The sequence below is a fragment of the Penicillium hispanicum genome (genome assembly GCF_028827665.1).
Source record: "Penicillium hispanicum strain IBT 35686 chromosome Unknown utg000004l_segment0_segment0, whole genome shotgun sequence".
NCBI lineage: Eukaryota > Fungi > Ascomycota > Eurotiomycetes > Eurotiales > Aspergillaceae > Penicillium > Penicillium hispanicum.
In genome coordinates, this window is record NW_026623196.1 from 4,064,045 (window position 1) to 4,080,541 (window position 16,497).

General features: G+C 56.2%; 4 protein-coding genes across 4 annotated transcripts; 2 read left to right on the plus strand and 2 right to left on the minus strand.

The window, feature by feature from the left end:
- Window positions 1-3,253: 3,253 nt before the first annotated feature.
- N7459_005279 (putative C6 transcription factor) lies at window positions 3,254-6,203 on the plus strand (the record flags this gene model as incomplete). Its single annotated transcript, XM_056944463.1, has 2 exons — window positions 3,254-4,602; window positions 4,658-6,203. 2 exons carry the CDS (start codon window positions 3,254-3,256, stop codon window positions 6,201-6,203), a joined length of 2,895 nt encoding a protein of 964 aa, XP_056801346.1.
- Window positions 6,204-8,080: 1,877 nt separating this feature from the next.
- rfeD (uncharacterized protein) lies at window positions 8,081-10,424 on the minus strand (the record flags this gene model as incomplete). Its single annotated transcript, XM_056944464.1, has 6 exons — window positions 8,081-8,758; window positions 8,820-9,236; window positions 9,334-9,488; window positions 9,549-9,717; window positions 9,920-10,139; window positions 10,282-10,424. 6 exons carry the CDS (start codon window positions 10,422-10,424, stop codon window positions 8,081-8,083), a joined length of 1,782 nt encoding a protein of 593 aa, XP_056801347.1.
- A 1,747-nt stretch (window positions 10,425-12,171) lies between these two features.
- Window positions 12,172-13,200, minus strand: N7459_005281 (type 1 glutamine amidotransferase; the record flags this gene model as incomplete). Its single annotated transcript, XM_056944465.1, has 1 exon — window positions 12,172-13,200. One exon carries the CDS (start codon window positions 13,198-13,200, stop codon window positions 12,172-12,174), a length of 1,029 nt encoding a protein of 342 aa, XP_056801348.1.
- A 1,588-nt stretch (window positions 13,201-14,788) lies between these two features.
- N7459_005282 (uncharacterized protein) lies at window positions 14,789-16,144 on the plus strand (the record flags this gene model as incomplete). Its single annotated transcript, XM_056944466.1, has 4 exons — window positions 14,789-15,091; window positions 15,146-15,411; window positions 15,467-15,727; window positions 15,781-16,144. 4 exons carry the CDS (start codon window positions 14,789-14,791, stop codon window positions 16,142-16,144), a joined length of 1,194 nt encoding a protein of 397 aa, XP_056801349.1.
- Between the last annotated feature and the right edge of the window lie 353 nt (window positions 16,145-16,497).

The following is a 16,497-nucleotide window of genomic DNA, read 5'->3' on the forward strand; positions in this document are numbered from 1 at the left end:
GCCTTAGTTTCTAGCATTTCATGACCGAGAATGAGCTAGGGTAGACGGGAGATACCCCGGGCACTTACCGATTCGGTAGTCCGAAGCGCGGCACGGGAAACCGTGAATCGGGTAGCAAAAAAGGGGACCGGAAAGGGGGATGTGCAAGAGGAAATTGGGCCAAGAATGCCAGGAAGAACAAGCCGCCCGAGAAGAGCCAGAGATTTCGACTGGTTGGGGGCATGTTTCGGTGTCATTTATTTTCATGAATTTTCTGAGCGTCAGCTGAGGCCAGGGTGGATTGGGCGTGGGTTGCCCCGGATCCATTCCTCCAGTAAGTCGTCCCCGACGACACCGGCCCCAAGCCAAGACCGGGAAAAAGGAAAATGTTACGTCGAGGCCGAGATGCCCTGTGCCCGCGAGAGATTACTTCATCGCAAAATGGAAATGCAAACCCGGCTGAGATGGCCGGCGAGGCCGTGTCGGGTAGAGGGTGACTGCTATGGTTGCAAGTGCGTAGGCCGTCGAGTCGTGGTATCTGTCACGCAGAGAGCGGCATCCAGCGTACAGGTTAAATTTCCCGTTTAAGCTTCTCCGCACGGAGTTTCCGCGTCGGCTGTCCATTCAAGTGATGTGTCTCCAATATCCACCGGGGAAAAGTCAAAGGGCTCCACTAGGGCTTGGCCTCACGAGGCAAAAGGAAATTCCGTCCTCGGGTACATGACTGATCTCGGGATTCTTCGACCGCAGGATAGAGAGCCAGTATGCCGGAGGGAAGAGCGCGGAACTGTCTCCCTCCACCATATCTGGTATTGTAGATCTCTTGTCCACTGTGAGGTCGTCATGGATGAATCCCTACATTCCATCAGCAGCACAGTCGATCCCTCGGTCGGGCCACAACCGACTTACCTAATGCGAATTCAGCAAATGCGGGGTTGCCCCGGGGTCGGTTGGCTGGCGCCTCGGAGGATGGGGGCCAATCAGTGTAGTCGGACGGGGCCGACGCTGGACGGGTCGGGCGTGGGGGAGAGAGAGGCCTCGGTGTATGGCCCGTGTGTCATCCCTGGGAGCCAGACCCAGCAAGGGGGGACCGTGACCGTGCATCAGGGCGTGGGAGGATACGTAGGTGGGAGAACAAGGCCGAGAGGAGAGGGCAAGTGGCCAACCATGCCTCGCATATGATGTACGGTGTAATGGGGCATGGGGGCCATCGGATCGCCGATGCAGTCGGCCTCGGGTCTCGTTTGCTGCATGCGTTTACCTTGGGATTTTTTACTTTTTCTCTTTTCGCATGCGCTGTACGATGCAAGACTAGGCATGACGATCCCGGGATGCAGTGCAATTCCGGGGAGTGCGTGCCAATATGCCAGGCCGGGGTCTGGATCTGGGGAGGGGGGACCCCAGAGGAGCTCAGTGAGACTGCCGAGTGACGCTGACAGTGGCAAAAGCAAAAGCAACAGCGCCAGAGCGGCGAACAAAGAGCCAAGGACCAGCACGGCCGGGGTGACACGGTACGGAGGGCGCCGTCTAGAATCAATCATCAATCATCGTCGCAAGGCAAGGCTGATCCTGGCCGCCATGGTGGCTCGCGAAGCGACTCGGCAGCGCCCAATGTAACTTCCGGAGTGTATAGGAATGAGGATCAATCTCGGATCTTCTTTGCGCGCTCCCGCGGGGATGGCCGGGGGATTGACCACCCCGGGGACCCAGGGACCCGCGACGATTGGGAGAGAGGAAGGGGGGGATGCGTTCAACGATGACAGGTTACGAAAACCGAGCATCATTGGCGGGGGGTGATTGTGGAATACCCGAGGGATCACAGATGGGACCATCTCGCCCCGAGCTCCAACCCATTTGGCCCCCCTCGAATGCGATGGTCTTGCCATGTGGGAAAAGCTCTATCCAGGTGTGCGTGCCCACTCGTCTTCACCACGGTGGAGCTGCCTAGCGTGGATTGGGTTCCTCTTTTTCCACCGTTGGGGTCATCTCGCTGTACTCTCCGAGTCGACTTTCACCTTTTTCGGCGGTCCGCTTGCCTATTCAGGCGTTTCCGGACGGCAACTGGGCTGCTTGACGGTGTGCTGGTTGGGTCTCGCCCAGAGGAACAGATCTCGCCAGCTGGACAAATGCCGATCGGGCATCAGCCGCCGTGGCAGAGGTCTGTGTGGGTGGTACTCCGCAGGCAAGGACGGGATGATCCTGGAGGATAAAAAATGCGCGACGAGAAAAAGGGCAAGAAAAAGGTCAAATGTTGCGTTCTGGATCGTCCTCGGGAAGTGAGATTCTGTGCGTGTATAGGAAAGTGACCGGAGGCGATTGGGATTCGAGCCAGTTCTGGCCTGGAACTGAACCAAGCCCAATGGTACGACAGTGATTCGTTCCACACGGTTGGTTGCTGTTCCCGTCTCGGTCGGCAAGGAAGGAGAGTCGGAGCCAGACGAAAAGTCGGGTTTGAAGGTTGTGACGATCATGAGATCACTAGCTCGGGCCTGCTCGTTCTTTGACGCTTCCTGTAGGAACTGCGTTGCCCAGGCTTAGGGAGGGAGTCGGAGTTGTATAGATAAAAGACTGGATAGGAAAGACCATGAAATAAGCCGGAGGCTGCAGTCAGCACACGCGAACCCATCGTCAACTGGGAGAAAACCTGGGGGGGGGCCTTCTCCACGAATCAAGCCGGCGCGCGTCCTTGCATACTTGGGCCTCCGCAATTTCCAATGTCCCGTTCCCCAGCGGCTCTCGGCTCCATCTTTTTGCCCTTTGGCCCTTCTCCGTCTCGTCCGTTCCCTCCCGATTCGCATTCCCGGTCCGGCGCCCCGACTTGGACCTTTTTCCCCCACACTTTGCCCATTCCCGTGTGGGCGTGAGTGCGTGTGTGTGTGTGCGGCCCTTCCCCTACCTTTTCCCTTCTTCCCTCCCCCCCCCCCCTCTCCATCTCTACTCTCCGCCTCTGCTATTGCATCGCTGCGCTTCCGCCTGGTATTCCAGTACTGTGCACGCACCTTGATACGGTGATTCGGTAAGTTGTGGTCCTGGTACTTGCTACTGGCTACTGGCTACTGGCTACTGGCTCCTGGCTACTATGCAATACTGACGCGGTGGCCGAACAGCCTGCCATCTACCCTCCGACCCAAGAAGAAGGGAAGAAAAAAGGCCGACTCCTTCCTCCGCCACCTAGAATTCAGAGGTAAATGGGAAAGAAATCCAGAAACCGCAACCCGGACTGAGCGCTCGACTCGCCCAACTTTCGCATCTCGACGCCGGTCCTGTGCCCATCATGCGGTCTAGCATCGCCTGCGCTCGGTGCCGGCGCAGTAAGATCAAGTGTGTCAATTCCGGTATCGACACCACCTGCCGCGCCTGCGAATCCTCCGGCCGAGAATGCGTCTACCCAACCCCAGCTATTGGCGTGAGTGGCGCGAAACGGGATCTGGCGGCTCTGGCGGAGAGTGACGAGCGGAATGGAGACTGGGAGCCCAAGCGACAACGCTCACGCAAGGCCATCGGGATTTCGGGCGCCTCTGCCGGCTCCAAGGCTGCACTGGATGCGCTGGATGCCTCCGTCCTGACCACCAAGGTCTGGGAAGCCGTCTTTGATCTCTTCCAGTCGCACTTCGCCACACTCCTGCCTTTCCTTCACCCTGCCACCTTTCTCAGTCAGATCCGCCAGCTCTCAACACCAGCTCCGCTGGCCGTTGCCCCGCTTGATGGCCAGGATGCACCGCGCAACCCCAGTTCCAAGGACCCGTCCTCGTCGTTGATCCCGCTCGGAGTGCTCACACTGACAGCTCGTTTTCACCCGCCTCTGGTTGCCTATCACTCACCCGCGTCACCAGGTCATCCCGCCAACCCGATCGACGCGTCAGAGTTTTATGCGACGGCTTTGCGAAGCCGGCTGGCCGGCCTGGATGGCGCGAGTCTCGCGGTACCTGACCTCGCGAGGGTGCAAGCGCTATTGATGCTTGCGCTGCACGAGTGGGGCATGTGCCATGGTAAGAGCGCCTGGGTCTATGTCGGCATGGCTATCCGACTCGCACAGGCCATGGGCCTGCCCTTTGAGCTGGAGAACGAGGTTCCACCCCGGGACACGTCCCACTCATCCCCCGGTCTCAAAGCGGAGGCCGATCACTTCGGTCTGCCGCGCCGGGTTGAGTTCAAGGAGCAGACATCGGACGATATCATTGCGCAAGAGACGAAACGTCGGACCTTCTGGGCCTGCTTCATTCTCGATCGCTGCCTCAGTAGCGGTAAATATCGACCTCGCATGATCCGGGTCAAGGAGCTCGAAATCCAGCTTCCGAGTGACAATGCATTTGCTTTCGGCGAGCGTGTCCGGACGGCCCGACTGAACGAACCGACGGTGCGCCGCCCTCCAAGTTTCGGCGCCCAGGGTATGCAGATCCCTAGCATTCGGCAGAGTCTGGGATTTGGCGACGAAAAGCTCCCCACCACAAACGGCACCCCCGATGGCAAGGCTTGGTCGCCGATTTCCCGTCGCAAGGACTCGAGCGAGGATGATGTAGACCGGTGGGAGGTGGGTGCAGAAGAGTCGGTACTAAGCAGAGTGATTCGGATCATTCGCGTCTGGGGTGGTATTGCCAAGTGGTCTTGTGCTGGCGGTCGACGGTAATTCTTACCCTTTAGTTCTGAGCACGAACAATAGTTGCTGATGCTGGAACAGAACTGAGCAATATCCCCCTTGGCATCCGGACTCCCGCTTTGCATCCCTTCGCATGCAGCTGAATGAGTTCCAGGACAGCCTTTCACGCAACCTACAGTACTCGGTGCGAAACACCGACACGCATATCATGTACAAGACCACTCTGGCCTCGTATACGGTCATGCATGTTGTCTACTTCTTGTCTGTCATCGTCCTCCATCGAGCCTACATTCCATTCTTGCCGCTTCGTTGCAACGAACCGGTGGGCCCGTTGGATGAGCCCTTGCTGCCCTCGGACAAGGTCAACGGGCCACCCGAAGCGTTTTGGAGGGATAGTGCGCGTGAGCTCTTCAAGGCGGCGCGACAAATGATTGACTTGGTGGCCACCTGCCAATCCCGTGGCGCCCTGGTTGAGACTCCTCTGGTCGGGTTCGCTATCTACAATGCAGCTTTCATTGGTGTCTATGCTACTTACTTTCCCCATATGGACCCAGACGGCTTATTAGGGTCGAGCCCCCCACCAGCAAACCATGACAGTCATCAGCCCGGCGCTGCGCAGGCCCGCAAAGCCTTGGATATCTTGCGCGAGATGCGCCCACGTCTGAGGATGGCCATCGGATGGTTCCGTACGCTTAATCGTCTGCATAGTTATTTCTCCAAGGCCAAACGAGATTACCGACGGTACTCCCGCAATCGGCTCGATAGTATGTCTGATGCGTCAGATCATGCCGCTACGAACGGGCCACGATCGGTCCGCGAAGGCGGTCTTGGTGGTGGACTGGAGGAATTTAAGCTGCTCGAGAAGCTGTTCCTTGACTTCGGGTCTATCGAGGATCAGCTGTCGGAGCCTGCGATGGATGACGATGGCACTGCCATCGCTGTCACCGGTGAGCTGATACCGGAGCGCTCAACCAATCTGAGTGATGCCGGCAGCAACGCCGTCAAGAGTGAGATTGGAGATGCTATTGAGCAGCAGCTTGACGGCGTCGGCGGCCGTCGTGAGTCATGGGTACCTGTCAACTCCAGTCTGCCCTTGCCAGGCCACGAAGGTGCCCGCCGTCCAAGCCTGCCTCTTCCAACTACCAGCCGCCCGATGCCCTCTCAGTCTCCCTATTCATTGCCATCTCTGCAACAGCACCATCCAGACGGCCCGATGTATACTTCGTCACCCCCCAGTCTGCCTTCCTTGTCGGCTACCACTCAATCCCCCTCACAATACCTCACCGCAACAAGCAACCGGCTGCAGCCTATCAACTCGTGGCTTCCCTCGCGCCCATCGGTACCCCCCCCGCCATATTCGCAGGCACTCCCACCGATTAACGCGACAACTTCACACAACATGCCTGTCCTCCCGCTACCGGGCTCAGTCGCCCAGCTAGCTCCCTCGCCACCTCTGACTTCAACCGAGGTTCCAGACACAAGTCTCCTGTCGACTAGCCTCGGCGGAGATGACGTCCTGGCCTTCCTTGATGGAGAAGAATGGGCCCAGCTATCTATGATCCAACCCTCCGAGGTCGGCATCCCAACTGGCTGGCTGAGTACCGTTTGGGCCCAGTTTAGCCGGTAGATGGCCCGGGTACGTGGCCTGGGGCCACACTGATCGAAGCACTTGACGCTTCCTTGTAACACTAGTTTCACGATTTTCTCTCTCGTCCGTTACGTCTCACGTACTGTACGACTACCTCTCTTTCCATGATTGCGGACGACCAAAAAAAACCGGGAGCTGAGGGCGGGTTTGCGATTTCTGGGGTGATGTTGATTGAGGCGCAACCGGGGTTGGCCTGGTTGTTATCAATCCAAAGCGGGCTCAGATGGTCTTCCGGTCTCTACCAGGAAAGATATTCCACGGTTTCGACCGCTGATACCCAACCTCTGCAGCCCTCATGCATGTCTACGTTCTATTTTGCCGTTTACCCCGTGTGCTTTGACTTATCTCGTTATATTTACCCTTTCTTTTTTTTTTGTCTGCAATGGCGCAGGAGGTCCTAGTCACCGGTCTATGAAGGAGCTTACCCCAGGCTTGATTTCTCTTGCCGCGATTCGCGTTTCATGGTTTTTTGTCTATTGATCTCGATACTCTACTTTGAGCGAGCGTTCCCGGTGTCGGGATGGATTCGGGCACTGCCCTTTCGTTGTTTGGGATGCGACCACGAGCCACGGCGTCACGCTGAGATTCCACCGAAGTATTCTTCTCGAATTGATCTGCCTCTGCGGCGTTTCTTTTCTGTCCACTTTGCAGTACTCCTGATTCTCATCCTAGACGTGTAGACATTCCCAGCTTGGCGCACTTTCACCCTGCTGTAGGGGCCTAGACTGATTCGATCGAGGGAGTGATCCTAGGTATATTGTTTGAGTCCTGTAACTATAAGCATTTCAGAATCAAGGTGTGCTGCTCCCTCGAGGTCGACTCGAACGAGGATGTGTAGCGTGTTGATGCCTGAAACTGTCGGAGAAGGATATGCCACGGTTTGCGACATTAATGGGCCTCCATGCCTCGTCTAAGCCCTTGAGGGTCGTTCCTCGATAGCCAGGCACTGGAGTGTGCCCGCGAGCATCGACAACTCTTGGAGACGTTGGCCACGGAGTTCCTCTTCGACCGCTACGGAGAATGACTCTGGTCCGGATCTGTACGAGCCGAGTCCTCCTCGTTCGGCTCTCTCAAGATCATCGGCATATTCAAGATCTCATCCTGAAAGGGGTGCTGGCGTACTGAAGAATTATAGGATAGATTCAAATAGATCGACAAGCAGATCGCTCATGGATAGATGGCCGTTCTCACATGGGCTCATCATCTCCGTTGTGCGCAGAATGCCAACCGGTAAAACCGCGATGTGAGACAAGGTGGAGAGTCTTTTGAGGAAGTCATGTCTAGAGGGTTGTACTTGATTGCGCCTGAAAGGCTGAGTAGTCCTCTGTCGAGTCAATTGACAAAAGACAGTAATAATCGAGGATGCTGGCACAGACAGGCATGCAAGGGAAGGGAGCCCAAGCCTGCCTCGACCACACCTCTTTCTATAACCACTGCATAACAGAAAAGATCATTGCGGTACAAGATCGCATCATAAATAGCATCAAACCCACACAGATAGCGCGTCAATCATGATCCTAAAACATATCAACAAGAAGCCAACCCCAAAATGCCACCCATGAAACTGAGGAAGATGAAACTGGGAATGGGGAAGAAGAGAAAAGACAATGAGAGACCATATGTCAAAAAGACCAGCTTTTTTTTTGTTCGTCATTTTGACATTCGGAAGCCTGCACCGAGAAGTCATCTGGATGATGCGATATAATTCAACTCGTGTGGCGGCGCCGATGCGATAGATCTTGTCCTATCATCGCGTGAAGATCGAGGGTGATAATATAAACGAACGGAACGACCGTATATCAAACGTTAGTCATAACATGCATAAAGCCATACACGCCACTCTGAACCAGGCTTGGCTATGATTTAAAATCTAATTGGAAAGCTTTCCACTTTCCGCCAACCGTTCGACATCGAGGACACCCTCGAGCACTCGGGTAGCTTGTTGGTCCATGTGGTGGAAGATGATTCAGCGGACCATTACCCGGAGTGCGGAACGACGTCGGTGGACTGGTTATAAACATGCCGACACATTCGCGACAAACTCCACAGATGCATTCTGTACAAGCGTAACATTCGTTGAGTGCCCACGGTCGTTTACAATGTGCGCAGTATATCTGAATCTCCTTGTTGCGGAAGGATGCCGGCGTTGGGTTGGAGAATCGGTGATGCTGGCGTTGGGCGACTGGCGGTATGAGATTCAAGACCGGACTGGAATCCGAATTGATAGACCGTGCGATTCCTGCCGAGGGTAAGTTTTTCCCAGACGCCGAGGACATGGAATCCAGCGATGATTCAATTGATGGGAACGGTTCCAAATCACTGTCGCGACCGCGCTGGCCGTCAAAAGGTGGCGGGGTGAGCGATTTATGCAGAGGCGAAGCCGCAAACGAGTGAGGCGGGAACTGGCGATGGGAACTGAGCGGCGGGAGGGCCCCGGACTGGAACGCCGGCGGCAGCGAAGACCGATTTTTGTTGCCAGATGGCGCCGAAGTAACATTGGCAAACAGCGGGGCAATGGTGGGCGACCAGCCAGCCTGGGTGAATGAATGCATTGAGTCGCGCAGTACAGACACCTGGGAAGAGGGCCCAACTTACCTCAGAGTACCGTTCATCGTCGGCTTCGGTCGCCGACGTTGCCGCTTCGATCAGGTCTTCCCAGCGCTTGCCTTGCGCCCACGCCGCGGTCTGAGGCTCTGCCGACAGGGCTTTCCGATCACCAAGACTCGGTCGACGACCAAACTCCTTGGATTTGGGACGCTCGTGCTTGGGTTTTCGGGCAGACTGCGTGATGGACGATTTGCGGGGCCGAGAAAGCTTATCTTTTCGCTGGATTGGGGGCAACGTTGATGAGCGACCGGGAGGCGAATGATTGAGAATGGACGGAAGGAGTCCGCGCGGGCGAGGCGACGAGAACGGGGGGAGAGATTCTTGTTTGAAGTGGTCGCGCAGCGACGGCAGTTCAATCGAGGAGCGCATGCGGTCGTGGGTGATATCGGTGTCGGAGTGGGTGTCCTGGGAAGGGGAGCACGTCAATACCCGAGCGACGGGGGTCGCCGCGAAGAAAGTTGGAAAAGAGGGGAACGAGAACGACGATCGAGACGACACATACCATGTCAGTGTCCCAGTCCGACGCTAGACGATGATGGTGCAATTGTGCCAGGGCGACGGCCGCGGTGGCCGCGGCGGGGTGGGGTTCGTCGAGAGCTCGAGGGGTGGCCGGGGAACTGGCGTCGGCGACGTAGATGTCCCTATCCGCCGCCACATCTGTAGGTAGCCGTTAGTCTCCCTGCCGCAGGCAGAGACACCAATGGGATGCAAACTGACCACGAGGCCGTCGAGGCTGAACGGGTTCTGGCGGCGACAGCTGCGCTCGTTGGTCGGGCGGGGTGTTGACCATCAAGAGGAAGCTCTCTTCGGTAGCCGGGAGCTTCGGGATGTAGTGGGTCGGATGCGCACGTCGGATGTGCTCCTGCATGGAGCGATAGCGTTTTTCCTGGGGAGCAGCATGGTTAGATTGGACCGATATGGTTGCTGGGAGGGATCTATGTGCGGTGGGTGGGTGTTCGTGTGTTCTTTTCTTTCTATCCAGTGCCGAGCGCAAGCTGAAGAGCGAATGGCGATAGTAGGGTGGGGCGCTCTCTTGATGGCGGGAGAGAGAACGAGCAGAGCGAGGGGGCGAAGGGACGGAAACTCACTCCCAAACATCGTTTGCGACAATTGGAGCCGTCGTTGTTCTTCAAGGGACAGACGACTTCATTGTTGGCGTCGGTGACCGAGAAGGAGCTGGTCAGCGAGCTTCGGGGAGGCATGGTGCATAACCCTCTCTGGGCGCGGGCGGGGGGAGATGAAGGAGGGAAGAGCAAAATGCGATACGACAGCGCGAGGAGGACGAGTACAAGGGGGTTTTCAACAAAACTAAGTAGGATTGGTACGCATGCGCTTCATCCAACGGGCGGGGGAGAGAAAGGAGGAAGAAGCAGAGAGTGCCAGTTGCCAGAGAGAAAGAGAGCGGGAGAGGGAGGGAAATGGTCTACACTCGATCGTGGGTGCGTATTACGAGTACGCGTATTTACCGTCCCCGCGCCGTCGAATTTTGGAATGTTCGCCGTCGTCGATTTCGCTGTTGAACGTGAAAGAAACAGCATGAACGGTCAATCTCTCGAGTGCGACCTTTCCTCGCTGATCCTGGGTGGTGCGCATGCATGACACTTCTAACCTATCGCGAGCTGGAGGAGATCTGTGGTATGGTTAGGTTGCCGGTCTTTAATATTACGCTAAGTCTTCGAGGCGAGTGGCACGCCAGATGCCGGAGTGAACAGGAAGAGGGAGAGTGAAAAAAAATAACCAGCAAAAGAACCTGCTTTAATGTTCCATGAGGCTGCGCGAGCTATCACGGAGAGTCTCCGTCGGGAGGTCGCGATAGGCGCTATCAGCGGCCCCTCCGAAGCTCTCCCCAGCTCGAGCTTTGGAGATTCCAGAAGCTCCGCGGGCGCAGGAGGGGAGCTCCGGGTGGCGAAGAGACTTAGCGCCACGTTACAGTGGTATTAATGGTATTACCACGGGCAGATGGGAGAGGAGATGGGAGATAGGAGATGAGAAATGGGAATAGAATAGTCAGGAATACGAATCGGGTGATTTAATATTAATTACGACGTGAACAAGATTGAGGCATGGAGAGGTAAATGCGATCGTAGGAGAGAACGAGAAGTGGTGGTCATCATACTCCGTCCACTCCCGCTCTTCCCCTCTCCATCGCCGCCGAGCTTAAGATGGCCCCCTCGCGGTGCCTCACCGGTATCAGGCACTTTCTCTCTCCCTCTCTCTCTCCCTCTCTCTCTCTCTCTCTTCCTGGATTCGCTCACTCGTCGTTCTTAGGTTTTTCGATCCGAACTCCGCCGTCCAGCTTCAACTTTAATGTCGCAGCCTCCAGTACACTGTGTATTACAGCCCCCCTCCCCGGTACGCAGGATATAACCGCCTCCACTGGGGCACAGGCCGATGAAGAGCATCCCAAAGCAGCCTGATTGGCCATCCACCGCGCACCGGTGGACCCGCGCACTCGCTATTACCTGCAATTGCCGGCGCACTCATTGGCCTGTGGCCGTTGCGGCAAGGCCGCCATCCCGGATGTGGATGGCCGTGCAGGAGGGGGATCAGCTCCAGCTGGGAGCGAAAAAAACTCTGCTTTGGCGCTGTCGCAGGAGAGACAATACCTGTCTGTACCCCGATGGCTGGCCTCGATACTTGTATGCGCATGCCGCGGAGTATCGAGTCCTTCGGGTCCCATCCGACAGCTCTGTACAGGTGCATGCGTGATCCTTTCTCCTAAGAATAGCTTGCCCCGAAACGGCTGGGCGGAGATCTCTTGGTGGAGCTTGTGTTGAAGACTAGGAGAACCGGCTGGTACGGTGGTGTCGTGTGCGGTGGGATTGGGAGATTGGGAGATTAGGAGATATGGAGATATGGAGATAAGGTACAATCGGTGTATTGTCACCAGAGCTGGGAGCTCCCTCGGTATGCGTTCTATGATGATTGCCATTATTTACGCCTGTGCCTTCATCCCGTCCCTTTTCCGTACAAGCCTAGACCCTGATGATGCTTCCTCCCTGCAGACCAGCATACCAGCGGTACCGGAGCCACGCAAGTCCCAGCCGGTCTCGGCCAGGCAACAAGCTATGCACTGATTGCCACTACCGAGGGGCTGCGACGGCCCTCGAGAGCTGTTGTAAGTGCAGCACATACTTACATACTTCCTGTAGGCAGCGCTTGGTACTACACTTCCCACATCCCGGAACCCAAGCTCTGAACCCTTTGCGGTCGCCTCGCTCTCATCACGGTCGGGGTCCCATGTCGCAGATCATCATAATCCCATTCGTCCGGTCTCAACCCAGCACGAACGACGTGAAACAATCAACGCTCCAACCCCATCATCACAATCCCCATCCTGTCAACCGACAACCTGCTCCTCCAACGGAGGCGTGATCATCCCATTGTGCGTAACATCCGCACTCCCCTTCTGACCCTGATCTTCGCCCGCGAAGAACAGCAGCACGGCTTCCGCAGCAGCCTGGGAGTCATCATCATCCGGCTGGCCGGGCACGAGCGCGCGCTCAATCTGCGCCACGTACGTGTCCACCACGGGCGCGGGCCAGTTTGCGCGCCGCCCGAACTCCCGACACAGCTCAGCGTTGACGAACGTGTCAAACTCGAAGTGACCCTGGTAGCTCAGGACGCGGCCGGGGAAGTACAGGCCTTGGATCGGGCATGCGGCGCTGCTGCCGACGTTCATCCACGGCGCGGGTAAGGCGACTGCAGTCTTCCCGGCCGCGGCAGCCCGTGCTACCGCTTCAGGAGTCGGGACTACTTGATCGCCGTGGATTAACTGAATGCGAAAGGGCTTCGGGAAAGAGGATCTCTGCGCCAGAGGGGGGAAGTGCGCTGTGAACGACGGATCGAGTGCGATGGGCTGGATGCCCATTTCGAATCCCTGGTCCGAATGCTCGACGTGGAAGGCGGAGCTGTCTGCGTTCTCCGCCAGCAAAGCCTGGGCAATGATCTGGTGGCCGAAGCAAGATCCAAAGATCTTCACCAGAGGGAAGCTGGCGTGCACGACCTGGATGAAGGACTGCAGGTCCCGGATCCACGGGTGCGGGTCGTAGGCCGAGCATGCAGAGCCGGTGATCAAGATGGCGTCAATCACGCCAAATGGCCCGCCAGCGCTCGCCTCGGCTGGGGTCCGTGATCTGGTGCGCAGGCATTCGAGGAGCGGTAGTGTTCCGCCGACGGCGTCGAAGGCCGTGACGTGCACGGCGAGTGATCCGTTTTGCAAGTTGATATCTGCCTTCTGATTCAGGCGCTCGGCAGCTGACTGGAGAAGCACTCGAAACTGCGAGCTGTAGAGCCCGCGCTGGGTGTATACCGATAGACAGGGAACGTCGGTGTCGAGCACGGCGACATGGATTCGATGCGGTGCCATATGCAGGATGCACGCTGAAAATTGCTGTAACCCCGGTGGGAATGAACTACTAAGACAGGAACAACAAAAGCTAGAAGAGAGCGCCGCTGGATGAAACAAAGAGAGATTAGAGAATGACATTGAACGGATGACAGAATTCGCTTCTTTGATGGTATCGGGACGTGGGGTCAGATCGCGATGCCTGATAAGGATTTCAGTGCGTAATAAGGTGGAGAGTGCGCACCCGATGAGGAAGCTGAATCCTGGCCTACGCTGGGAGAGGATACTCATTGGCGCAGCGAAGAGGCTGTTAGTAACGCTATAACGACTACTGTTTATTTCTAGTTGAGTTGTGAGGAAGTATGGGAAGTATGAAGCAAGCTATATAGGCGCCACTTTTTTCACAATGGTTGGCTATGGGCATCGAGACCAAGAAATTCAAGAACTTGATATTCACGGAGAGAGTTGAACAAATGACCCATCAAAATCGTGAGCTAGCCGAATTCCTATGAAAGCTATTGCTCTTGTCTTAGCAGGAATGACAGTTCCAAGGTTGTGTCAGTCACTCTTGGTCAGCCCTACTGATTTTAAGCATGATCCACTGGCTGGAAGTCATCTCATCAGAGCCAAATGAATATTTGAATTGACTCTATATCTCTATACATACTATATTCAAATGTTCAATTGCCACGCCAGGTACCTGGATCTTCAACGTCACTGGTGGATAATTCTGGGGGTGGTCGGGTCTGCTTGCATCTGCGCCAGCCTGTAACGGTGTGACTACAGCCATGCTGGCTGTCTAATAATTTCGATCTTGATTGACCACTATCTATCTTGACGATTTTTTGAGATGAATGCTGTTGAATAACCGGCGATGACAACTGTTTCTGCCAGCCGGCTCATCGGCTACGACGCAGAGCTCAATCCGAGCGATGAGCCTGGACACATGGACTATAGATCTGTCGGCCGAGTAATCATGAAGAAATCCAAGCCTCAAGCTGCCTGTGGGCAGACACAAGATTGGCCGAAATTCAGACGCCCATCAAATTGCGAGATTCCACGTTGCTTCCGCAGTACACACTTCGCTCTCCGTCGCTTTCCAAACCCCAGATTGCCACCTGCACGACTCGACCTTAATCGCAACATTAATGCGCTGCGCCGTCTAAGCGTTATCAATCTCGGCGGGCAGCAAGGCTTCGCCGAGACAAGTCGCGATCGGCCGCGGCCATCACAACATCAACCCCCGCCAATTGCGCCATCTACGACCCAAACTCCCAATCAGCACCACCACACCAGCGCGATCGACTCGCTGCTCATCCATCATTTGTATCCGCCGCATGGACTCCGCCGTGGCACCACTCGCGATGCCCCCCGTCCTATAGGAGAGTGGATCGCGGGCCTCGCACGCCATACCGTCCACTTCATTCCTCAGTGCCGTGACGAGCATAACGACATTCGATGCTTAAGTTCTGCGCGCATCTCGGCCGGTAGACGAATTATAAATAGCGCCTGGCAAACCCTGTCCAGCACCGTTGGAAGTCTGTCAAAGTGTTTCATTTCTTTTCCGTTCCGAGCGTTGTACAGACTCTTCGAAAAAGCCTCATCCACCATGGCTCCCGCTCTCACCGATGCTCTGCCTACGGCGCCGCATCATCTCGCAGGGTCTGCTCCGCTGGACATCTTCCCCGATGGCTTGAAGACAACTGGCCAGCACGCTCCTCTTTACGACCACATCCAGCCCTTCGAGCGCTTTCCCAAGCACATCACCGGCCCTACCGTCTGGAAAGCCGAAGACTACCGTGAGCACCCGGAGAAGTGGACGCATCAGTTCACTGCGGAGCAGATCGCAGAGATCAGCGAGGCTGCCGATGCATTCCTGGCGTCCAAGACCCCGCTCACTGGCATTTCCAAGGTGAGAATATCGACGACTGGAGTATCAAGTCTGCAGAGCTAACCAGCTGAACAGAAAAACTTCCATCTTCCCCAATTCGCCGACTACCTGGAGAAGCTCCGTCTCGACCTGATCGATGGCAAGGGATTCATCCTCTTCAAGGGCTTCCCCGTCCAGCAATGGGGCAACCACAAATCGGCCGTTGCCTACATGGGCCTGGGAACCTACTTGGGCTACTTCGTCAGCCAGAACAGCCGCGGTCACGTCTTGGGCCATGTGAAGGACCTCGGCGAGGATCCCACGCAGATCGACAAAGTGCGCATCTACCGCACGAATGCTCGGTATGTTCCAGTAGAAGCGGCTACTCAAAAAGACACGCGCTGACACAGATGCAAGTCAATTCTTCCATGTCGATGACTCCGATATCGTCGGTCTTCTCTGCATCACCAAAGCCCTCGAGGGCGGCGAGTCAGACATCGTCTCCTCGCACCATGTCTTCAACACCCTCGCCGTAGAGCGCCCAGACGTCCTGAAGACCCTCACCGAGCCGATCTGGTACTTCGACCGCAAGGGCGAGACCAGCAAGGGCCAGGAGGAGTACATCCGCACCAGCGTCGTGTACCTGGAGCGCGGCGAGAACGGCCGCGTCTACACAAAGTAGGTTCCACGCATGATCTCCCCCGTGCAAGAGACTCACTCACAGTCTCCAGATGGGACCCCTACTACGTCCGCTCCTTGACCCGCTTCTCCGACGCGGGCATCATCCCGCCCCTCTCCGACGCCCAGCAAGAAGCCCTCCGTGTGATGGAGGATACCTGCCAGCGCCTCTCGTTGCACATGATCCTCGACATCGGCGACATCCAGTTCGTCTCGAACGCGCATGTCCTGCACGCCCGCACCGCGTACACGGACTATCCGCCTCCCGCGCCGCGCCGCCACCTGATGCGTCTGTGGCTCGCCACGCCCGAGGACGAGGGCGGTTGGAAGTTGCCCTTCTGGGACAGCAATGAGAAGAAGCGCGGTGGCATCCAGGTTGATGACCAGGCTCCTGTTGCGCCGCTGGATGCGGAGTAACAACGTAAAAGGTGTGGCTTGAGTAGAGCTGGTGATCTGGTGATGCTTTCATGTATTATGATGACTTGTGTAGATATTTCGCTTCTTGAATGATACCTCCAATTTACTTCGTTATGGTCTATGTACGGTATGAGGGGTGCTAAATGTATGCGTAATCACGGTGTTAAGTTGAGCTTGGAGATGAAGTGCTTGAGTATTCTCAAAAGGTAGCGAAAGAAATCAAACGGAGGGAGCTCGAGTTGTAGATACTCCTCGCTAACTCGATAACCATTGTTGCCCACTGCTAGTTGGATTTCTTGGTTAGTGTATACCACCCGACCAACTAGATCTGGTTGTGAATGCATCTTATTGTT